The 24,980-nt window shown below is 42.8% G+C and overlaps 1 protein-coding gene across 3 annotated transcripts in view; it reads left to right on the forward strand.

The window, feature by feature from the left end:
• The first annotated feature begins 8,165 nt into the window (after window positions 1-8,165).
• Window positions 8,166-24,980, forward strand: part of LOC149313806 (tetratricopeptide repeat protein 21B-like) — a 48,907-nt gene continuing 32,092 nt past the window's right edge. For all 3 annotated transcript variants that reach the window (XM_089519825.1, XM_089519826.1, XM_089519828.1), the window contains exons 1-7: window positions 8,166-8,271; window positions 10,585-10,714; window positions 11,883-11,993; window positions 15,467-15,633; window positions 18,621-18,743; window positions 19,921-20,078; window positions 23,789-23,873. In XM_089519825.1, the coding sequence (XP_089375951.1) occupies window positions 8,224-8,271; window positions 10,585-10,714; window positions 11,883-11,993; window positions 15,467-15,633; window positions 18,621-18,743; window positions 19,921-20,078; window positions 23,789-23,873 (822 nt within the window). In that variant the 5' untranslated portion in view covers window positions 8,166-8,223. The remainder of the gene's footprint in view (window positions 8,272-10,584; window positions 10,715-11,882; window positions 11,994-15,466; window positions 15,634-18,620; window positions 18,744-19,920; window positions 20,079-23,788; window positions 23,874-24,980) is intronic.

The raw sequence follows: 24,980 nt of genomic DNA on the forward strand, positions 1-24,980 counted from the left end.
TACAGACAGTAAACCACTTTTTAAGACTTCAGTCCTATATTCCCATCCACTGTACTGAATTACTCTCTGATGTTGTGCTTGGAGATTTTCAGAAGGGGGAAAAAGGTTGGGAGTAGAAGGTGTACTCCCGGCATAATTGCATGATTGTGCTGAAGATTTTCAGACAAAGTTGTGCTCAACACAAGCACAACACCAAAGAGTAATTCAGTACAGTGGCTGGAAGTCCTGTGATTGGTCTGGAGCATTCTCGGAACTTCACCGGATAAGTCCTGGATTAATGCAACATTGTCTGAAAATCTTCAGTGTGAATATGTCAGAAGTATGCCTTTTATTCCCAGTTTTTCCCCCCTATCTGAAAATCTCCTTTGTCTATAGTAGTCAGAGTCTGAAAAATTACTTTTTAAAAGTAATTGCTATTATTGCTTCAAAATCCAAAAATTAATTATAATTAAAAATGTGTAAAATAACACTTTGTATGTATGTACTTTCAAGTATGTACTTGTTGTCATATGGTGACCCTACTGATTTCATAGGGTTTTCTTAGGCAAAGAATACTCATTGGTGGTTTACCATTGCTGTCCTTGGACTAAAACCCCATGATAGGTTTGTCTTAGGGTCACCATAAATCAGAGATGACTCAAAGACACATAAAGGTTAATAATAATAATAATAATAATAATAACAACAACAACAACAACAACAGCAACAACATTACAGCTTCAAAATCCAAAAATTAATTCTAGCTTGAAATGTGTAAAATAACACTTTGTGTGTACGTACTTTTAGGACCCTTGTGGTCATGTGGTGACCCCACTGATTTTACATTGTTTTCTTAGGCAAGGAAAACTCATTGGTGGTTTACTTTGCTTTCCTCTGCAATACACTCTACAACCCCCAGTATTCCTCTGTGGCCACATGCATTTGTGCTTAGCTTCCAATATCATATAGGATCTGATACTTTCAGGGCATTTCCTTATTATTCGAAAGTAACAAAAACGGTTGCTTTCTTAGAATTCTACAAGCCGTTGTTGTTGTTGTGCGCCTTCATGTTGTTCGCCTGTGGTAGAAAACACATCTAAATGGCAAGACCTTATACACACTGCAATCATGGCAGTAATTTTTAAAAACACACAGCTATAGTAATACTACAAAAAGGAATTACTTCATCCTGCATTATGTTACAATCATAATGTTATTAAGCTACACAGTAATTATTGTGAAAAGGAATTCATTTCAAGTAACAGTTATAACAAGTTATTTTTAAGCATTGGGAGCAGTGCTTTGAACAACAACTTTTTTTTAAAAAAATAGTATCTTCCTTTAAATTAATCTTTAAAGTACATTTAATTAGTTTAAGGACCTCCCTTGCCCTTTGTGTTGGAAATAAAAGCTGCCTTTAGAAAACTCTTTAGGATAAATCCATGATTTTAGCATAATGGTGACCATCTAGATATGTGACCATGCATAAACAAAAGAAAGAAGGGGATTGGAATTTCTATTATTTCTCCTAAGTTCTTGTGCAAAATATATTATTTCCTTAATTAATTTTTATATATGCATGCACGAGGCTTCTGCACTGAAATGATGGTCAAGGCTTTTGGATGTAAAAACAATCCTAGATTTGGACTAGGAGGAAGTATCAACAGGGGGCAATTTAAGTCAACTGAAATGTGCTGTTACATAAGAGGAAGGTTTGCATGGAAACTGTAACCAACCCAACTTGAAATATGAAAATATTAACAACCGAGCAGTGCTACACAAAGTGATACCAGTCTGCATGCTTTCTGCGAGTGGTCCATGGTGACCTTCCAGGAAAGAAAGAAACGGTTGTAGTCAAGGAGGAAAAAACTATGATGCCAGTCCCAACACTTTAGGAAAAACCAAAATGCTGGTCTCCCACATCAGATAGCCTGCAGTATAATACACTGCAGGGGGTTGTAAACCCATTCCTGTCAGGAGGCATTCACACTTACTTTTTTGTACCAAGGAGATGCAGATCTCTGTGGTGACACAATAATGTTGATGTTCCTACTACATTTACCACAATCGAATCTCTCCAAGGCATTTTAACCCGGTCTGGCATTCACAGTGCACCACTCTGCATCAGCGTTATGGTGCCTCATGGTTGAGAATGATCCCTTCGATCCAGATTGATTCAGTAGCACATTTACACTACCAAAGATCCAGATTGCCCCAGCCATGAAAAAAAGACGTGGTTAGGTACCTGGCACAAAATGCACCAGGTTAAGTGGGCTTTTCACCACACCGCCTGCTGCAACCTGCATTTGGGGCTGGTGCGAACGTTGTGGAAATAACCTGGGCGCATTACAGACGGCTCAGAAGGGGCAGTCTCGCGCCACTGCTGGTTGCTGCATCTGGGAACCGCAGCATCTAAACCATGTGGTTCCCGGATGCAGCAAAGAAGGAGCGCGAAAATCGCGCTCCTTCCTCGGCCCTGGAAGAGACACCACAAGGCGCTAGTTGTGCACTCGGGGCATCACTTCCGTTATGCGATGTGCGGACGCAGAGCGTCCGCTATGTCAAAATGGCGGCGGCCGTGTGGAACGCCAGCCGCCATTTTGACGTAGTCATTATGCGTGAGGGGCAAGGCGCGTCAGGAAGCGCCGCCCCTCGCGTGTAATGACAGCGCGATGATGCACCTCATGGGCCCGTCTATAACGCGCCCTGGTTTCACACCGAGTTATTTCTATAGTATGAATGGGCCCTTAGCTTCTTTTCTCCCCAGACTGTCATAATGGCCTTATTAGCACTTGAAGGTTGTTATTTTTTAAAAGCATGAAACTCAAAAATAAATGTTCATTTCCCACATGAAATAACATATGAGTTAGAAAGAGTGTGAATACGTGAGGGAGGCAGAGTCTCAAGATATTCATAACATGTATTTCCACTCCAGGTAATTGACTGAGTTACTTTAAACATCTTCAGCCTTTTAAGCACCTTTTGAATTGCTTTTTAATATCCCAAAGGACAAAAAGAAAAGCACAATCTCTCTAGCGCCAGTGCCACATCTCTCCCCCCCCCCACCACCACCACTGCACCCACTCCCAAAAACATGAAAAACAGAGCTTAACATTGGGTCCAAACAGACAGGCCAAAATAAAGCTGCTTCAGGTTACTTTGGTGGTATGCTCTTTAAATGATGTATGCGTCCTAAGAGGCCGGAAGCCACACTAAAGTCTTAAGGACTGGAGCACAGCTTTGGCGCATCTTCTGGCTTCTTAAGATGCCTGTGTCATTTAAACAGCATACTGCCAAAGTGGCCTGAAGCAGCTTTATTTTGGCCTGTGTGTTCAGGCCCAATTTTGATCTATTAAATGTGCATATAGATTAAGATACTATAAAAGGCTTATGTAACTATCCTTATATTGCCTTCAAATGTCTCTTAAAATCACCCATGGCCACACCTGTAACATCATTCCATCCAATTGTCCAGTTTGGCAGTCAATCTCGATTAATCCTGTTGTACTTTTTAGCTGCTCTTAAAATTTCCCAATTTCCCTCTCCTCCTCCTCTCACTTTCCCCTTCATTCTCAGTTTACTTCACTTGCTGCAAACTGAGTTCGAAATGCAAAAGTAGTTGACGTTGGTTTAACTCAGCATAGGGAAGCCAGCATGGCATACTGGTTGGAGCATTGGATTAGGACTCTGGAAACCAGGGTTTGCTTCCTAGCTCAGACATGAACCCCATTGGGTGACCTTGGGCAAGTCACACACTCTCAGCCTCAGGGAAAAGCAACTGCGAATGTCCCCTGAACAAAACATTTCATTTTAGTTTAGTTTAGTTTAATGCCACCTTTTCCCCAAGGTGGCTCACAATATAAAAGCACATTAAACAATTTTTAAAAACCCAATTAAAACAACCTAATTAAAACACTGCACTAAAAATCTTGCCAAGAAAACCCCATGATTGCTTTGACATAGGGTTGCTGTAAGCTGGAAACAGCTTGAAGGCACACAACACACACATGGATGCAGAGCAGAGGAGGAATCTTGCTCTTCCCAGTAGATTTAGGCAAATGCAAACTGCTAAAGCCTCTCTTAGCTTGTCTGTTCTTCTTCATTAATACCTTCTGCCATCTGGACCACTCTCAGCGTTCCTTGGCCATATGTCTGTTTTCACCCAAGAAGTGTTGGAGGGTATGTGATTCAGAAGTGTTATATGACACACATCTGTCCAGAATGGAAAAAAATATTCTATTATTTCATAGATGACTGACAGAACACACTTGCAATGCCCCTATATCCTCATTATGAACCACTGCCTAAGCACTTTATACAGTGGCAAGCACACTATTGCATATTGGTGAATATGCTGCATATTGTTACAGTAACGCTATCTCATTTTCAGAAAACATCCATGTTGGCCATATCGCAAATCCAATAACTTAAAACATCCACCAAACAGTATCACTGTTTGCCATCTGATTTATGATGTTATATACATTTATCATGCGATGGTTCACCCCAGTTTCTGTTTAAAGCTCTATAGTGCTGCTTATGAATCAGCAAATAATACGGTACTTTTGATCAAACAGTTGTCAGGGTGACCAGATGTCCTAACCATGGAGTTTATCACACAGGGTTTATCCTGTACAGAAATGGGATTCAAAATGGGAAAATGTCGTGCATTAACGCACACATAAAGTGGACAAATCCCACAAAAGTAGGATTGTTTTCACATGACATCAGGAGCATTGATCATTAATCCAGCATTTTTCGTGTTAATGCTCAATGCCCCGATTGAGTCTGAAAATGATCCCGCTTTTGCTTGATTTTCTGGGATTTAAATCCCATTTCTACACAGGATTTAGGCACTTAGCCTCCTGCGTGATAAACTCCCATCCTAACCTAGCGCAAAGGAGGACAAGGCACTGCAAAATGTAGCACATTCAAGACAATGTAGGACATTGCCAAATAAAAGCTAAAAACACTCATATAAATAGAAATCCTCATTTCTTAGTCCTATTCAAAATGGAGGACATTGTGGAATTCCTCTTGGACAGGCTGAAATGCAGGATGTGTCCTGGAAAAAGAGGATGTCTGGTGACCCTGGAGAAGTTTAACATTACTCCTTTCTGGCAGCAGAGTTGCCACAGCTGCTGAAAGAAAGGTAGGAGTTTGTGACAAATGCTTTTTCTTGGTACCATTTCAGCCTTCAGTTATTAGAGTTGCTTGTTTGGAGCTTTTGCCTGATGATGCAGGTAGCAAAATAGGATGTCAAGAAATAAGATTCTATGGTCTGTTACCTCATTTGTAGTAGATGTATCTGGATAATATGTTTTAGGTTAAAGGAAGTAAAGTCAACAGGCAATCCTCTACTATTCCTGCCTCCGTGTTGCAATTGCTGGATGTAAAAATGGACCTAAGGCACAAGTGCCACCCTGTTTGGAGAGCTGCAGTTCTGATCGTTGGATCAGTCACAAGCTGGAGTTTGCAATGGCTGCATCTTCATGACATTTCTTCACAATTCCTCATGTTATGAAATGCTAGCTATTACAATGTTAAATTTATATTTAACGTTTATGTGCCAGTAAACCCAGCAATGACTGCACCTGCACTGCAGAAATAATCCCGTTTCTCACCACTTTCACTGCCTTGGCTCAGTGCTAGGGAATCCTGGGAATTTTAGCTTGTTTTGGCACCAGAGCTCTCTGACAGAGAAGGCTAAATCTCACAAAACTACAGTTTCCAGAATTCCACAACACTGAGCCATGACAGCTGAAGCGGTATCAAACTGGATGATTTTTGCCATGCAGATGCAGCCATTAAAACTATTTTCTATGTTCTGATGAATGGCAGCAGGGGGAATTGCAATGTGTCAGTCTGACTGCTTGCTAGCAGGCAATCAAAAGGATTTCTAGCTTACACGTTTGTCCATTTCTTTTATAAAGCAACAGAAGTACTTGTGGGTGCTTATTTCCTCTACTTGTCCTCAGTATGGGCATGGAGGGAGACAGTTTATACTTACTTAAGAAGTGACCTGTCTAGGTTCCCACCCCCCTTGTGTGTAAATGACAATCACTAGCTGTCTGGCTGCAATAAGCAAACTGGTTATGGTCTGAAAAACCTGAGACATAACTTAATCAACTCTTACTACATCAAAGGGTGTTATAATAATATGATTTTCCCCCTTAATAGACATGTTTTAATATGTAAATCTAAATCTAAATATGTATGTATACCTTAATTGTAATTATTATAGTTATTGTAGTCCTTCAGTTACTATTTCAACCCACATTCCACCATTATTATTGTCTTCTACAGTGATTCTCATGATGTGGCCAAAGTGCAACAGCCACAATTTAATCATCTTGGCTTCCAGGTGTATTTCAGGCTTGATCTGTTCAAGGACCCATTTGTCTTCTTGGCTGTCCATGGTATTCACAGTACTTTTCTCCAGAAACACATCTCAAATGAGTTGATTTTCTTTCTGTCTACTGTCCAGCTCTCACATCTGCACATGGGGATGGGGAATGCAACGGCTTGGATGATCGTCGCTTCGGTTTTCAGAGTTATGCCTTTACATGTTACGATTTTGGTTGTCTTTTGGGCCATCCACAGGGCCCTCAGCACTCTTCTCCAGCATCACATCTCAAATGAGTTGAGTTGGTTTTCTGTTTATCCACTTTCTTCCCTGTCCAACTCCTGCATCCGTTGTATGCATCCGTATGTAGTGATGATGGGGAATGTAATGGATTGGACGATTCAGACTTTAGTGTCCAGTTGTATATCTTTACTCTTTAGGATCTTTTCTAGTTCTTTCATAGCTGCCCTTCCATTCTTAGTCGTCTTCTGATTTCTTGCCCACCGCAGCCTCTGTTCTGCTGAAAGGTGTACAGTATAGGAAACCTGAACTTGGATTTCCAAAACATTTTGGGCAAAGGAGACTCAACCTGTATCAACATACATATGGCTGGAGAGTTATAGATCATATAGATATATAGATCTAGATATACATACATATATATATATATATAGATAGATAGATAGATAGAAATATATAGATAGGTAGCTAGGTAGATATATAGGTATAAATGGAAATAGATATAGATTATAGGTATATACAGATATAGATAGAGAGATAGAGAGATTATATAGATATATTTTTATAGATTTTATATAGATAGATATAGATAGATTATAGATAGATAAGATTATATATAGATATATAAATAGATATAGATTATGCACAGATATAGATGTAAATAGATATAAATAAGCCACTCTGAGAGCCTTTAGGGCCGAAGGGCAGGGTATAAATACCGTAAATCAATAATAAATAAATAGATACAGATAGATTATAGATAGATAGATTATATAGATAATAATAATAATAATAATAATAATAATAATATATAGATATTAGATAGATAGATAGATAGATAGATAGATAGATAGATAGATTTTATAGCTCTTAGATATAGATCTAGATAGAATACACACACACACAGATTATATATAGAGAGAGAGGGAGAGAGAGAGATTAGATATATATATATATATAGAGAGAGAGAGAGAGAGAGATAGCGATTAGATATAGATACAGGATAGATGGATAGATAGATAGATATAGGATAGATGGATGGATGGATGGACGGACGGACGGACAGACAGACGGACAGATAGTGGTGGCCTTCTCCTTTGGAGAGTGCCGCTTGACGTTGATGGCCAATGGCCATATGATGCTGACTTTGGAGGACCCCGATAATACACGCCGCTAGCTGCGTATCAGCCAATCAACGTACGCCGTCGGCCGCTCATCTGCATAAAAGCGAGCACCGCTCCCCCGCAGCCAATGAGAGGGCATGCGGCGTTCCTGTTCACACCTCCCTCACAAGCTGACTCTCTTCGCTTCTCGTTTCTGATTGGCCAAGGGGAAGCCAGGAGGGAGCTCAATTGGCCGCCCCAAGCGGCCCTTAGTTATGAGTGACAGGGCGAGAGGAACCAAGTGGGAAGTACAATTTCCGGCTCCCTGCCTCCTCCTCCTGTTGCATTTTGGGGCTTGTAGTCCATTGGGCCTAAGAGCTCCCTGGCTGAGAATTCTAAAATGCCCCTCTTTAAACTGCAAGTCCCAGAATGCAACATGAGGAGGAGGAGGAGGAGCAGTCCAAGTGGAAGAGCAGCACTTAGTGCAACGCCCAGAACAAGAGCCCCGTCTCCTAGAGGCAGGCTGTTGCTGAGGACGCTCCAGGCAGCTTGGCCATGGATCCCTCCTCTTCCTCCTCCTCCTCCTCCTCTTCTCTCTTGCAGGTTTGTTCTGGAGGGGCGCCCCTCTCTCCTCCTCTTTGACTGCATCCGCACTGTAGAAATAACCCAGTCTGAGACCGCTTTAACTGCCCTGGCTCAGTGCTAGGGGAATCCTGGGAACTGAAGTCTATTGTGGCACCAGAGCTCTCTCTGACAGAGAAGGCTCAATGTCTCAAAAGTACAATTCCCAGGATTCCCTAGCATTTCAGCCAGGGCAGTTGAAGCGGCCTCAGACTGGATCATTTCTGCAGTGTTGGTGCAGCCATTAAGACTTGTTTCCTCTGCTATGCTCTGGAGCCCCTACCAACTACGCATCCCAGGACTCCATACCTGTGAACCATGGTGGTTAAAGTGGTGTCAGACCACATTCCTTCTGCTGCTGTGTTTTGCGGTTTTGCCACTCTCGCAGGGATCCTGGACCCTTAACCCAGAGCGCCTTGATGTATTGGGGTCTCAAGCCATTTGAGCAGTGGTTCTCAACCTTCCTAAAGCCACGATCCTTTAATACAGTTCCTCATGTTGTGGTGACCCCCCCAACTATAAAATTGCAGTGTCTCAGTTCCTAAGACCATTGGAAATATGTGTTTTCCAATAGTCTTAGGCAACCCCTGCGAAAGGATCATTTGCCAGTACAGTTCCTTTAAAATCCAGGTGCAAAGGCCACTTGTATCACCCTTGAGACAAAGGCTGCATCCGCTCTGCAGGAATAATCCAGGTTGACACTGCTTTAAGTGCCCTGGCTCAAGGCTGTGGGATCTGCAGTTTGTTGTGGCACCAGAGTGCTCTGGCAGAGAAGGCTCAGTCTCTCACAAAACTCCCATTTCCAGAATTCCACCTCATTGAGCCAAGGCAGTTAAAGCAGTCCCAGACTGAACTATGTCTGCAGTGTGGATGCAACCCAACTGAGAGAAAGATGTTGCCATATAAGCTTTTGTAGGCCTGGCCTGCTTCCCCAGATGCATGCAGTGAACTGGCACCGGTTTGTTTCATGTATCTGCAGAAGTAGACCAAGTTTGTGAAAGCTGATGCTACAACATCTTTAGCTCAGTTAGTCTCAAAGGTGCTACAAGTTCCCTTTGCCTACTGATATTCCAGACTAACATGGTTTGGTTTCTGAATTGTACTGTAAGATCCACGTCATATGGATCCTATATGACATTTCTGCTTGCAGTCTAACGACCTTATTTTGCAGTAGCTACAGACTCCATGTTATCTTCAAAAGCAGCGCAGCGCAGAGTGCATTATAGTTGTCTAAAGTAAAGACAATAACTGGCAGGACAATTCAAGCTGGCTCCTGGCACTGTGAGCCAAGGAGTGCTACCAGAGTTTCCAGTGCCACAGGTGGATCCAGAAGTACAGTGGGCCTGCCATATCTGCAGGGGCTTGGTTGAAAGGCCAAATAATGTAATACAGTCAGCCCTTCTTATACACAGATTTCTTATACACAGATTCTAGCATCCATGGTTTGAAAATGTTCAAAAAAGTATAAATTTCAAATATCAAACCTTGATTTTCCATTTTTTATAAGGGACACCATTTTGCTATGTCATTATATTTAATGGGACTTGAGCATACACAGTTTTTGTTATACAGTGGAACCTTGCCTTATGTGGGGGATCCCTTCCGGACCCCCCCCCCCCCAGTAAGGTGAATTCCGCCTATGCTTGAGCCCCATTCAAGTGAATGGGGCTCGTGCGCACGGTGGTGAGCACCCATGCAGCTTTACCGCATAGACTTAAATCCGTGTATAATGCGGGCGCACTATACAGGGGGGATCTTGGAACCAAACCCCGGCATATAACAAGGGTCCACTGTAAGTCCTTATTATAAAATGCAGCAGCAGCAGAGGTGGCAGCAAACTCTGGCCACCAGGCATGCATTCTTTGGCCTCTCCTGCCTCTGGGGAGCCCGCCAGCTGCCCACTTCTGCCTTACAAGTGAACAAGGTAGTGGCAGCGCTCCTCCTCATTTATTCACAAGGTGGAACTGGGTGGCAAGTGGACCCTCTGGAGTCAGAGAAGGCTGAATAATGCACATCTGGAGGCCAGGACTTTTTACTACCTCCACTGCTGCCTTTATTAGATATCAGGTATTGTTGCTTTTAAAAATACATCTGCATATTCAGTCTTTTGCTTGTTCTGTATTCATATGCTATGCACCTGATCCTTTGTGGAGAGGTGCAACCTGTTCCTTAACCCGGGAACCACCAATCCACAGAGCCTCTGCCTAATAGGGATTCAGTGTCGCTTTATTTGTCCCCAGCTTTATTAGTGTACTCTTTATTACTGTGTTAATCCAGGAAACCTTTTCCTTTCAGGCTTTAATTAACTACTATTGCCAGGAAGGATACTTTCGTCATGTTCAAACAATTGCCAGTGAAGGTGTTAAGAAGTTTGGGAGTGACCCTGTGTTCATTTTCTACCGCATTTATGGAACCCTGATGGAAGGTAGTTATTTATTAAATCTCTTTTGAAAGCTATACTTTGTTTTTTTTTAAATCAATATATAACTGTTGTCAATGTTGTTTTCACAAAATGGAGATTATTTGTACAGCTCAATCTGTATGCTTACTGTATACTTAACAATGCAGTCTTTATGCTTATTTTAGTTGGAAATGAGATCTAAGTAAATCTCCCAAGGATCTTTTCCTCCCCACAGGACAAAAATCCTGTGAGGTAGGTAAGGCTGAGAAGGTGGCTAGCCAAGGGTTCTCAGTGTTTTGTGCCTTGGGAGCTGAAACCTGGATCTCGGAAGAACCAGTTCAGTACTCTACTCATTAAACCATATTGTCTACTCCCTTATGTATGGATGAAAGAACATGAGTATATAATCTATGACATTTATAGGGTGTTTAGTTTATTGAAAGAAAACTTGTGAATAGCGATTGTCCCTATTCACTTAAATTGCAGCCACTGGGGAGAGAATGCAGTGATTTCTCTAGGGTCACCAGATGAACTGTACACAGATATCCATTTATACCTGCTGTAAAGCAGGAATTAAAAGGGTGTGGACCCTAAGATGTTAGCTTTAAGAAAGTTTATGTAAGTCCTGCTTCCTCCTTTTCTTCTGTCCTGCCTCCATATATGATATGAAGCCTTATCAGCAAGTACTCTTAAATAACGTTGGATAGGATGCAGTTGGATTTTGGGAGAAGGAGGGAATTTCCCATTGAGCTTGAATTTTAAGATAAATTAGATTAAGGAAGTACACAGAAGGAGACTCTGGACACCCTCCTCTCCATCACACACTGTTCAGGAAGGCATTTCACCCTCTGGAGAGGCTTTTTGGAGGCTGTAGCTGACTGAGAGGGATAGGAATCTTACTTTCTATAAACCTTCTTAAGCTGTTTGTCTTGGGATCCAGGCACGGTGTGTGGAGGAAAAACTAGTATTCTGTAATCATAGCTGTAAGGGTTGGAAGAGTTGTGTTTTATTGCAATTCTTCAAAAAGGTAAAAATCACATTTTATACATGTGTGTGTGTGATATGAATATAAGCAGAAAGAAATGTGGATTATCTCAGTGTTAAAGTAGCAGCTGAGATCTGTAAACTGCCAAGGCATGTATTCTGTTCCCCAATAAAATCCAATTTACCATCTTCATATTTGTTTCCTTAGGGCACATTCAAGAGGCTCTTCATGACCTTGAATCTATTAAAAACAAGCCAGAAGTATCTCTTTGCACGCTAATGGCCCTGATCTATGCCCATAAAAAGAGCCAAAATCCAGGTATAGTTCTACTTGTCCTTTATGACTCATCCAGCTGTTTGGTTTCTGAACAGTTACGACATTGCATATACTGAGTTGTTATACTTCTTTCCTGCTTTTTTTTTTTTTAGTTTAATATGAAAATATGAGTAGCACCTGTAACAAAATGTTCCACTATATTCTTACTACAATCAGCCCTTCTTATACACAGATTTTTTATACACGGATTCAAGCATCCACGGTTTGAAAATGTTCCAAAAAAGTATAAATTTCAAATATCAAACCTTGAATTTCCATTTTTTATAAGGGACACCATTTTGCTATGTCATTATATTTAATGGGACTTGAGCATACACTGATTTTGTTATACACGGAGGATCTTGGAACCAAACCCCAGTGTATAACAAGGGTCTGCTGTATTTAATACTAATCCATTTAATTTCACCTGTACATTTTCCCTTTCCTTTCCAATTTTAATTCAATATGCTCTGGCCACCAAGTATGCTTACTCCTCATTGGGATGCAGTGAAATGTTTTCTCATGAGAACCATGAGATTTGCAAAAAATGACTTTAACCCTTCTTGTCCTGCCAAAATAAGGGGCTAAATCTTATTTTGGCAGGGCAAGGAGGGTTAAATTCACTCATTTATTTTTTTGCAAATCTCATTGTTCTCATGAGCAGACTAATACCCCTATCAGGGCTTCCACTTATCTCCACCTCTGCCACCAATGTATGAACTTCCCCTTGTCCCGCTAATGTGGTAACCAACTGTGGGAACCTCCTGGATGTCCTCATTGTTCCTCTGTGAGACTTTATTCATCTTACCTCTCCACCAGACCACCACCACTTTGTGTTCCTACCACAGACACCATATCTGAACTCCATCGTTCCAGTATGTAGCATTCTCAGAAGGTCCAGTGTATAATATAAAAATGATTTATTAAACAGAAATTGACCGTAACAATAGAGATTGCTTATTTAATACATATGTATCCTGACACTAACTCTTAACACACATCTCTCATTCTGTCTCTCACTCATATCCTAACTCTCATTCTTACTCTTTAACTCTGACCCTAACTCTCCTTACCAATCAAACTCCTAAACCCCACTAATTCCTAATCTTGATGGACCCAACTCTCGCTCTCCGACTGTCATACATACCTCCCTTTTTAATATCCATTCAGATTTCAAGCTAGTCTCCCAACAGAGCCTTATCTTTTAACACCTACTATATATTACATACATTACGATACTTTATCTAATAAATGAAACTGTGGGCCTGAACAGACAGGCCAAAATAAAGCTGCTTCAGGTCGCTTTGGAGGTATGCTGTTTAAATACTACATGTGTCTTAAGAGGCCAGAAGCCACACCAAAGCCATGCTCCAGTCCTAAGGACTAAAGTGTAGCTTTGGCACAGCTTCTGGCCTCTTAAAATGTGTGTGTCATTGGCATACCTCCAAAGTGACCCGAAACAGTGTTATTTTGGCCTGTTTGTTTGGGCCCTATATTTCCCACCAAAAAGTCCATAACATCACAACCTCCCCTGTTGTTTCTTAGGGGCCCAAGAAACATTTTTTTCCTGTGGGTCCTTTTCTCTTGGCACTCACCATCTGACTTAGTTTTTCAAGGAAATGATATTGACCTGTCTTGAGTTTTTGGGATGGGATATAGAGTGCAGATGTTGGAGTCATCTTCTGAAGGGAGACACAAGCAATAGGCATGCAAGGAATTGCATAGAAGGCTCCCCAGACTGGCCTAAAGAAGCAGGAATTCTTACAGTATACAAAGGGCTCCTGTTGAACCTTGGAGACTTAAGGCCGGTTACACACCGGCACTTTAGTGCGTGACGAGCACGCACTAGGATTACAAAAGGGCGGTGCTTCTGCACCGCCCTAACCCTAGTGCGTGCCTGTCACGCACTAAACGGCGGCGGCCTTTCCATATGGCCGCCGCTGTGAGGACGTCACGGCTGCGCCGCCTCTAGACGGGGCAGCGCGGATGTGACGTCCTCAATCCGCGGCAGGGCGCCTAGGACACCCTTTCCGCAGACCAGGAAGGAGCTCTGTTTCGGAGCGCCTTCCTGGTCCGCGGCGCCGCTTTGCTTCGCTTCGCTGGGCGCAGCCTTCAGACGGCTGCGCCCAGCGAAGCAAGGGAGAAAGGGGCCAAGCGGCCCCTTTCTCCCCCTCCCCGCCACCGCGGGGTGTCCTTGGGGCTTGAAGCCCCAAGGACACCCCTTTTCAGGCTGCGGGGAAGCGGCGTTTTGCTGCTTCCCCGCAGCCTGAAAAGCGGCGGATCGGGGCCTCAGCGGCTGCCGGTGTAGCCACTGCAGCCCCGATACTCCGGGGAAAGGGGCAGGTCCAGACCGCCCCAAATGGGCAGTCTATAACCCGCCTAATTGTGCCAAAGAAGTTGTAGCATAAGCTTTTGTAGACTAAGGACATTATCACACAAGCCTCTTTCTTGCCACAGTTTCGCAGCAACAGTGCTATTGAAAGAGAGTGAAAACATACCAGATTTAGAGCTTGCCACACCTCTCCTCAATAGCACAAGGGGCTTTTAGTGCCATCGAAGGTCCCAATGCACTCGCTTCCTTATCCCCACTTCACTGCACCTCCTTGCCCTACCCAGCATGCCTTCTCTGCCCAATTCTATCTGCCAAAGGGGAAATGACAGGGTCTCCTGAGGAGGATCTAGCACAGGAGGCTCTCCATCTGGCAGGGGTCAAAGGGAGAAAAGAAAGTTTTTAAAACCCCGCCTGCTCTGGAATAGGGAGAATGAGCAGGAAGGGAGGAGACACTCATAACATGTGTCTGCCCAATAATGGAATTGCCACCAGAGGAGTTATATTATAGCTGTATATAAATGAAGCTGCTATTGCTATTATTACACTTGAGGACAAATGTTACAGAAGCATCTTGGGGGCTTTATTCAGAGATGTTTCTCATCAGTGAAAAGGGACATTCCAACAATAAAGCAGCAAGGAAACAGCCATGGTGATGCATGATCATTATTGCCAAAAGCACTATTCTCTAGTTTTAATAGCAGATTTAAAACCTGGTGTGATAAAGTCATAGGTCTACTTCTTCAGATGCATTTTGTAGATTATGCTACAGCTTCTGATATTTCACACTAACTTGGCTGTGTCTCTGACAATATAGTTCATTGGGTTTTGCTGGGTTTTATCGGTTGTCTCTTCCATATCTATTTGTTCTGTTCCTTTAGAAGGCTGTTTGTGGTAATTTCTTGGCTCTGCACTAGGGCTCTTCCAAAGGTTAGTACTGGTCAGGTGATTCAGCAATGGGAGAGTTTTTAATAGATGACTTTAGAGACCCAATTAATTTTATGATTTCATACCTTAATGTCATGCTCTTGTTGCCTGTTTCATTTTATAACATTTTGCAGTATGCAAAAGGGTACTGTCTTGCTTATGATGGGTCATTTCAGGACTTATGTTACACAGTTTCAATAATTTTACTGGCTTGTTTCAGATCAAGAAGTTATCTTGGAACTAGATGCTAAACTGAAAGAACATCGTAAGACAGCAGGACAGGAGGCTCTATATTTTGCTGGCCTATTCTTGTGGCACATTGGACGCAATGAGAAAGCCCGTGAATACGTTGACAGAATGATCAAGATTTCCAATGGCAGTAAAGAGGTAGCCTCTTTCCCATAGTCATACTTCATATTTGTAAGCCGACATGCTGTAAAATGAGACCCAGTAGCCCTAAGCTATGATGAGTCATCCTGCAGATCATAGCCAATTATGACTGCTTCATTTAATGCTCAAGAAGTCTTTTGGCGGAGTCAGGACTGTATGAAAACTAGCCTGATGGTTTCTGTTTAGTTAGCTGTTAAGAATGTCTGGTTCATTAACTGAAATGAGTCACTGGCCAGTAGCATTCTTTGAGGCAGCTGAGCAGTTTCATGGCTGTGCATCGCAGATGCTTCCAGTGCTTGTCGTCTTGTGCTGACATAGAAATGCCACACTGGTATATTCCATAATGTGTTGTATCCACTGGCAGCTTTACTGAGAGGATAGTTCTTCTACTCATGCAAACTAGGAAACCAAATTAGGATTTTTACTGTCCCCATCCCACCCCTTGACTTTCTAGTCTACAGCTCCCCTCTTGACCTCATTCCAATCCATTCTTGAGGAGATGTTCGGGAGTTTCACTCAGTCAATCAAATTGTTTATTGTGCTAGCCATAGGCCATGACCAAAAGCTTTTCAAAATACACTAACCATTTAAAAGCAAAAAGGCACAAAAGTACAAAAAAGCAAAAGACATCCCATAACTTAACACGCTGTTAAAATTATTCCTGATATAAGATAAAGACCTTTTCTGAATATTGGTACACTTACACATTGCCATCATAAAAGTCTAATTAATACTTTTGAGTCTCCATGGCAATTTTATTTAACTCTGTCTTCCTAATCTTTTTTGAAGTCATGGCAAACAGAACCACTTTATGTGTTACATAGGCCTGTTACAGACTGCCAAAATAAAGCTGCTTCGGGTCTCTTTGGAAGTATGCTATTTAAATGATGCATGGGTCCTAAGAGTCCGGAGTTCACACCAAAGCCACACTCCATTCCTAAGCACCGGAGTGCAGCTTTTGGTGCAGCTTCTGGATTCTTAGGATGCATGCATCATTTAAATAGCATACCTCCAAAGAGACCCTAAGCAGCTTTATTTTGGCAGTCTGTAACAGGCCATAGTCATTGGTATCACTCAAAAGAAATTGAACTGAATCTACAAGAGAGCTCCTATTTCCATTTGTCAGCAATTTCTCCCTAGAATTACTATACAGAGGACAAATTAGCATGTAATGGACAATGTCCTCCACCTGAGACTGACTGCAGATACTTAGTCTGTTTTCAAATAGCATTTTGTTATAGCGTCCATCTAGAACTGCAGTAGGCATTTCTTAAAATTGTAGTTTAGTGAAGGCAATTCTTAAAGTAGATAGCTTGAGTTTGGTCAAATATCTGGCTCTAAAATGTTCTGTTTTCCAAAAGAAGAACCACGGAGAAAATTTTGAGGTCCTAATTGATTGTAAATCTCTTCTTGAATTTGTTTGTGAGTTGTAGTGGGCAGGAAGGGTTAGGGGAAATTGGGTGTCATGCCTTGTATTCAACAGAAATATGCATTCCAATGTGGTAGTGGTAGACCAAGTGCATCCTTGGAACTGCATCGAGCTCCAAAGCTGTTTCTCCTGGAAGCTTCCAAGTGTACTGATTGACCTTTCCAAATAGGCCCCCCCTGCTGTTTTAACATAAGAAAATGGTTTCAAATGTGGGGTGGACCATCCACTTCCTGTTTTGGTGTCTATTTGGCTGTCCACTTTGCCCCTGGAAGAATGACAAAAAAATCAGCCCCCAAATGCATTGAAGATGTCCTGCAGTACTAATTCAATTCGATTGAATCATGTCAACTTTGAATGAAAGAATCCTCAACTTCTTTGAATTTTCTATCAGTTGCATATTCATAAGGAAATGAAATGCTATGAAAGTGATTGGAATGCAATTAATGGGTTGAAAGAGCTAAGGAAATTGAATATTTTGGGTAGCCTTGACCTTCTCTAACCTTTAACTCCTGTCCATTATATTGGAGCAATGAGGCAGGGCTCTTTATTCACAGACTGTGAAAGCAAAGTGGCAGCATGGCCATGGAACTCATGTTATGCGCATGATCTCAAAGATCCAAAACTGCTTGAGCAGGAGATTTTATTCTCTTGTAAATATTCATACAGAACCTGTACATACAGATGTTTGGTTTGTTTATTAAGAAAAGTCCAACTTAATTTAATCCAGACCTTTGAAAGATTGTCTTTTTTTGATGGCAACTCCCCAAATCCCACAGCCAGCATGGCTAACCTTAGTCATCTTGGGTTTATCATCCAAAACAGAAAATCTGAAAACAGATTTTGAGCAATGGAAATGATATTTTTCCTGACATGTGCATTATTAAATATACCATAAGTCTGCAACATTCCACTTGAGCCACTAGGTGGTGTTGAGCATGATCAGCCATGGTTCCCCATTTGAGAAACAGACAAAGCAATTTTACATTGGTTGCATAAGGATGAATGTAGCTTGAAAACTACAATGACTGTGCCATTGTTAGAATTGCCAGTTTTCATACAGGAAAATTGCAGCTTTAATCTTGAACAGATCCTGGATCAGGAAGAGGTATTGTAAAGCTCCATCATGTAGAACTATGCAATGTCTCCTCCTTCATCTCCCCAAACCCAGCTTTTAGCTGTTTCATCCTGTCCCCAACATAGCAATTCACTGGCCATGGCTGGCAGAGAGTAGAGGAACACAGAGGAGCATCCAGCTCTGTTCCTGTAGCTAGATGCACAAGGTAACATTGTTGCTGTGCATCCAGCTATGGGAACAGGTCTTCAAACTTCTCTATGCCAGGGGGTTGGACTGGATGGCCCTTGCAGTCTCTTTCAACTCTATGATTCCCAAACTTTGGTCCTCTGGATTTCCTGTACTTTAGCTCCCAGAATTCCTGACTGTTGGCCAAGCTGGCTGGGGCTTCTGGGAGTTGAAGTCTAAAACACCTGGAGGACCAAAAATGAGAATCACTGTATGGTACTTTTAAAAACTCTTTAATGTTTCTCCATTTTACAGGGTTTGATCTTGAAAGGGTGGCTTGATGTCACCAGTGGGAAAGAAGCAAGTATTAAGAAATCTGCAAAATATTTTGATGAAGGGCTGCAAAGTGGAAATGATATCTTTGGCCTGATGGGTAAGGTAAGTGTTTTGAAATAATCTTTTAATCCCAGCCTATTACACAGCAAGCTTTGTTGGTGATGTGGACTGATGCAGCACCAGTTGCTATACATGACACCTGAGGTGCTTGATTTGGATCTGGGACAAATGGTTCAAGTTAGTAGTTTTAAGTCTGGAATTAACTAAAAATAATGTTGAATAGCAATGCCAAGGTATCAAGGAGGTTTCCTCACACTTCAAATGCAGATTTGCAGAAATTCCAAACATATAAGCTTCCTTACCCACAGTATTTGAACCCCAAATCTTAGATAATTAGATAAAAGAAATGTTTTATCTGTGGTCAGGTAAAGGGCTTATATTGGAACTAGACTATACAAGAGCAGGGAGGGAAAAGGGAAATGCAACAGGGAAACAAAATTTCCTTCTTACCCCAAATTTTAAAAATACTGGACCTTCTCCTAACAAGGGCCAGCATGGTATACACTGAACATTGTTTGAATATTGGAGTACAGCTCAGGAGATCATGGTTCGCTTCGCTGCTCGGCCATGGAAACTCACTGGATGCCCTTGGGAAAATCACACTCTCTCATCCCCAGAAAACTCTGTGATAGGTTTGCCTTAGGGCTCCCATAACTTAGAAATGACTTGAAGACACATAACAACAACAATGTGGGACAACTCTAAAGGTATTCAGAAAGGAGGAATGTTTGTGTACATCCTTAGGTGGGAGTTTCACCAGCCTGTCTCTGTTCCTCCTTCCCTAGAAATTATTTTGGGAGAAATTCTTCAACAGATTTTTTTTTCAGTTACCTCTGAACTGTTGAGTGCTTGCCTTTAATTCATTTCTTTCAATTCTGAAGTATATTTCTGCTTATTGAGGGAAAGGGTGTATCCACACTGCAGAAATAAAGTAGTTTGGCATCATGTTAACTGCCATGACTACCCTGCAGAATCCTGGGATATGTAGTTTGGTGAGGTACCAAAGCACACTGACAGACCACTCTGACCTCATCAGTCTAAAAATCCAAGGATCTGTCATGGAGTTATGACAGTCAAAATATTGTCAAACTGCTTTATTTCTGCAGTGTGGCAGGTCTCAAGATCTGTGTCCTGTTTAGTATTTTCCCATTCTGCTTGAAGATGTGGGTGCTCCCGCAGCAAGGAAGGTGATTAATTTAGTCCTTTTATTTTTCATCAGGCACAGTATTTTGAAGCACGCCAGAATTACTCAGGAGCCTTAGAAACTGTGAATCAAATAATAGCCAATTTCCCACACTTCCTTCCTGCATTTATAAAGAAAATGAAGCTACAGCTGGCTTTGCAGGACTGGGAACAGGCAACTGAGACTGCACACAGGTGAACTATACTTAACTGCTCTTGTCTGAACTAATTAGTTAAATACTCTGTTATTTAAATTGCACGGCTTAGGAAGTAGACATGTTTATAAAATCAATAATTGTGCCATTTGTCAGTTATTTCCCCCTAGTCTTGGTTCTGCTAGTTAGCCACTATTATGCTCATGGGCCTCCCTTTTTCAAGTAGCATCTCAGGATGATGATGATGTTCATTTATATCATGCTTTTATCTCAATAATGGGACTTAGGATGGCTTACTAATTATTAAAATCAGGATATAAATATGCATACAAAAGCATCTGTAAAGTATATAGTGCCCCTGCTCCTTAGCCACTCTGTACACTTTGTATACTGTATATTTCCCACCGTATCTCAAAAATACCATTATATAATGAGTGGCAAGTCCATAACGGCAAGTTGCTATTTTCTTCTGCCTATTGCTCAACAAGCAGTAGAACAAATGGCTAAACGAGTGATGGCGAACCTTTTTGAGGTCATGTGCCGGGGGCGGGGCTTCTACCCCCAGGATGGGGGGGTGGGTGTTGGGACGGGGCTTCCGCCCTTCAGGGGTGGGGCTTCCACCCCCTTTTCAGGGGGATGGAGCCTCTGGCTCCTCCCCCCCTGAGGGTCCCTCCTGGGGCTGTCAGAGGCCGGCAAAAGGGCCCTCGTCCTTCCTTCGCTCGCCGGGAAAGGGCTCTGCAGAGCCCTTTCCCGGCGAGCGAAGGCAAGCTGGGAGGAGGAAGAGGCAGCTTGGCACCGCGGCGATCGCTGCAATGCCAGGCGGCCCCCACGCTCTTTTCCGGCCTGGGAGCAGGCTGAGGCTTCCTCCCAAGCCGGAAGGAGAAGGAGGCCCCTTGGCACCGTGGCGATCACCGCGATGCCAGGCAGGCCCCGCGCTCTTTCCCGGCCTGTGAGCAGGCCGAGGCTTCCTCCCAAGCCGGGAGGAGGGGGAGGCCCCTTGGCACCACGGCAATCGCCGCGATGTCAGGCAGCCCCCGCGCTCCTTCCCAGCCTGGGAGCAGGCCGAGGCTTCCTCCCAAGCCGGGAGGAGGGGGAGGCCCCTTGGCACCGCAGCGATTGCCGCGATGCCAAGTGGCCCCCGCGCTCTTTCCCGGCCTGGGAGCAGGCCGAGGCTTCCTCCCAAGCCGGGAGGAGAAGGAGGCCCCTTTGCACTGCGGCGATCACCGCGATGCCAGGCAGGCCCCGCGCTCTTTCCCGGCCTGAGAGCAGGCCGAGGCTTCCTCCCAAGCTGAGAGGAGGGGGAGGCCCCTTGGCACCGCGGCGATTGCCGCGATGCCAGGCGGCCCCCGCACTCCTTCCCAGCCTGGGAGCAGGCTGAGGCTTCCTCCCAAGCCGGGAGGAGGAGGAGGCAGCTGGGCACGCTTCCCAGCTGCCTCCTCCTCGGCCTTCACTAGCTGGGAAAGGGCTTTGCAGAGCCCTTTCCCGGCAAGCCAAGGCAAGCCGGGAGGGAAGTGGGCTGGGAGGAGACAGACGTGCACGCGCCTCTGTCTCCCCCTCCCAGGCGCCATTTTCTGGTTTCCCGCTGTCTCAGAGAGACAGCGGGAGGCCCGAAAATGGCAGGGAGGAGGCGGAACGGGCACGCGCTCGTTCTGCCTTCTCCCTCGCCCCCTGTGCCTGGCGAAACTGCGCCGCATGCCACCTGTGACACGCGTGCCACGGGTTCGCCATCACGGGGCTAAAGTCTGGACTTGCCTAGAATGTCTCAGTGAACATGAACATATATTTATCTTTTCTGAAGAGAGATCCCTACAGCACAATCCATGCTAACTTGAAATTTAGCCCCACTTGATCCAGTGGGATTGACTCCCAGATTAGTGATACTATGTGGTTTAGCTGCTGTTGTGCCATAAACTTCACAATACACTCTTACCCCGGGTTACGAAATTAATTCGTTCCGCCGCCATTTTCGTAACCCGGAAGGCTTCGTAAGCCGAAAAAGCCATAGGCGCTAATGGAGAAAAGCCGCGATTTGGTGCGAAATAGCGCCGAAAAGCACCAAAAGGTTATTCGTAACCCGGAATAACCTTCGTAACCCGGAAATATTTTTTATTTTATTTTATTTTCGTAACCCGGAAATTTCGTATCCCGGCGCATTCGTATCCCGGGGTAAGAGTGTATTTACTTATTCAGATCATGTGCACAGGAGCTCAACCTAGAACATCAACTTTTAATACGATTTCATCTCAGCTTCCTCTGGTCAGTGACAACTAATCTTGGTTTCTCATGTCCTAGGGCATTTTAAAGCCGAGAAACTGCTGTTTCTATCTTAAAGAAAACATTATTTTTTACAAGCTGATGTTTCTGTAGTTTTAACTTGAGCAAGATAAAAATGGCATGGTCCATATACAGGTTGAGTATCCCTTATCTGAAATTCTGAAATCCAAAGTACTCAAAGATGCAGAACGTTTTGAGCTACAAGGCAAGAAACATAGTACATACTTATACAGTGGATCTTTGTTTTACATGGAGGATCCATTAGGAAATACCACAGGACCTCAAGTTCCATTGATTTTAATGGCATCCCGTGTGCACCATTAAGAAGGGCCAGGCTCGCTGTCCACGTGACCTTGAGTCCGGGTATGGTGAGCTCGAATGTGGTTGCAGGTGTGCTGTATTGTATTTATGAGCTGGAGAGAGACACAAGGATCTGTGAAGTGGTAGAAATCCATGTTCCTGCCACTTCAAAGATCCACAGTCTCTCTCCAGCCTTATTATGTCTCATGTATATGCAAATATAGGTATACCAAAATAAATAAATAAATAAATAATTCCAAAATATAGAGCTCTTAAGGCCTCGGGAATTTTGGATAAGGGATATTCAACCTATATAGTATTTTTTTATAAAAATTCAGGGACTGAACAGATAGGCCAAAATAAATCTGTTTCGGGTCACTTTGGACATATGAAATTTAAATGATGCATGCGTCCTAAAAGGTCGGAAGCCATGCCAAAGCCATGTTCCAGTCCTAAGGACTGGAGCACAGCTTTGGTGCAGCTTCTGGCCTCTTAAGATGCGTGTGTAATTTAAACAGCGTACCTCCAAAGTGACCTGAGCTTTATTTTGGCCTATCTGTTCAGGCCCATAGTTTATTTTCATTTAGACTGCATGCTATCAATTTTTATCCTAAAATCTTAACAGGAAGTGAGAATTACAAGGCAGGCAAGTTAACGTTTTCAAAAGGATACTTCTTACCTCTTTTATCAAAGGAATGGCAGAAAATAACTCCTTTATAATAAAGTGAGTAATGCTCATTTCTCCTTACCACTGATCTTTTTATCTTTGAAAGTTCATGTATTGTATTCCAGAAGAACCTGGAAGGAAGAAAAAGTTTTAAAGTCAATTAGAGTATAAGATTTGACTTGAGGGGAGAAGAAGAATGGAATGCCTGCTATTCTACATCTGTTGGGATTGATTCTGAGTACTTGTTCAGTTGTGTTTCCCTTCAGAAACTCTTTAAAATTTATCAAATTTGGGGGGAAAAGGTTCCATTTAGCCATTCCTCAGGCTAGGATTGTGGGAGCTATTATCCAAAAAAGTAACTTGTCTAAGCCCTGATTTGAACCTTAGTCCTCTGTTGCATGAAAACATTGGATTGTTAGTAGCATTGTGAAGACACAACCCCTGTTAAGACAAACAGCTCTTTCTTCCAGAATATATCAAGCTTTTAATATACTATTGTTTTGCATCAGATTGCTGCAAAAAGATGCTCTTAATCTGGAAGCTATAAAAATGGACGCTATTCACCATTTATGTAGAGAAGGAAATATACCTGAGGTGAGTCTTCAGTATATCATTTTACAGTGAGACTTATTTCACTTGGTATTTCTTAAAGGTACTTCATGTAAAGTGCTATAAATAAATAAATAAATTTAGGGGTTGCTTCCCTGTAAAGTAAGAGTTGGCATCCTACATTACAGTTACGGATTCGAAACCTAGTGTTAGAGATGCCTAATTGCCCAGTTTTCTGCAATACTCTGTATCCATGACTGTGGCACTAATGCCATGATCACAAATGCCTCCTCCCTAACCTGCCTTAACATCTAGCAGCTGTATCAAACAACAGAGGTCTGTTCTGTTGGTGATTGAGGTACAAGAAGGATGATGTTTCAAACCCCCTTGTGCCAGCTATCTTTGGTATGACAAGACTTCATTCTTCATCACACCAGAGATAGCAGGATGGAGGAGGTTGAAAAAATCACCCTGCTGAACCCTGATCACCAGTAGAGCAGACCTCCATCCCTCAATGCAGCTGTTGGCTGTTAAGGTGGGCTTGGGGAATTGGGTCAGGAGGTGAAACATGAGCTGCATACTCACTGCAGAAATATCTCAGTTTGACACCACTTTGATTGCCATGGCTCACTGCTATAAAATTCTGGGGATTATAGTTTTGTGAGATACTGAGTCTTCTCGGAGGGCTCTGATGCAACAACAAACTCCATTTCCCAGAATTCCATAGCATTGAGCCATGGCAATTAGGGTGATCTCAGACTGTATTACAGTATTTCTGCAATGCAGATGCAGCCATAGTTACACATTCGTAACTACATCTTTGATGTAGGATCTCAGCTACGTACTTTGCCAGAAAACTAGAGTTTATTTTAAGCCACAGTTCATGATTTGTATGTAAGTGCCAGCCTGGAATTTGCTAAAACAAAATAAAAATCCTGGTTTATTCTTTCTTCCAATTGCAAGATAAAAGGAGGAGAGGAGAATAGGGATTACATGAGCTCAGCCTTTTCTGCAAGCTCCTTCTTGCTCATGCATAGAATGCTAAATTACCATTTGGTGTCCCCTGTAAACTATTTGTTGTAGATTCATTTAAAAGTACTTTCATGTGATTAGAGATTCTATATCTCCCTCAGTAAGGTCAATACTGTTTTA

This window comes from Sceloporus occidentalis, unplaced genomic scaffold (assembly GCF_023333645.1).
Source record: "Sceloporus occidentalis isolate IW3139 unplaced genomic scaffold, rSceOcc1.0.p SCAF_4, whole genome shotgun sequence".
Taxonomy (NCBI): Eukaryota; Metazoa; Chordata; class Lepidosauria; order Squamata; family Phrynosomatidae; genus Sceloporus; species Sceloporus occidentalis.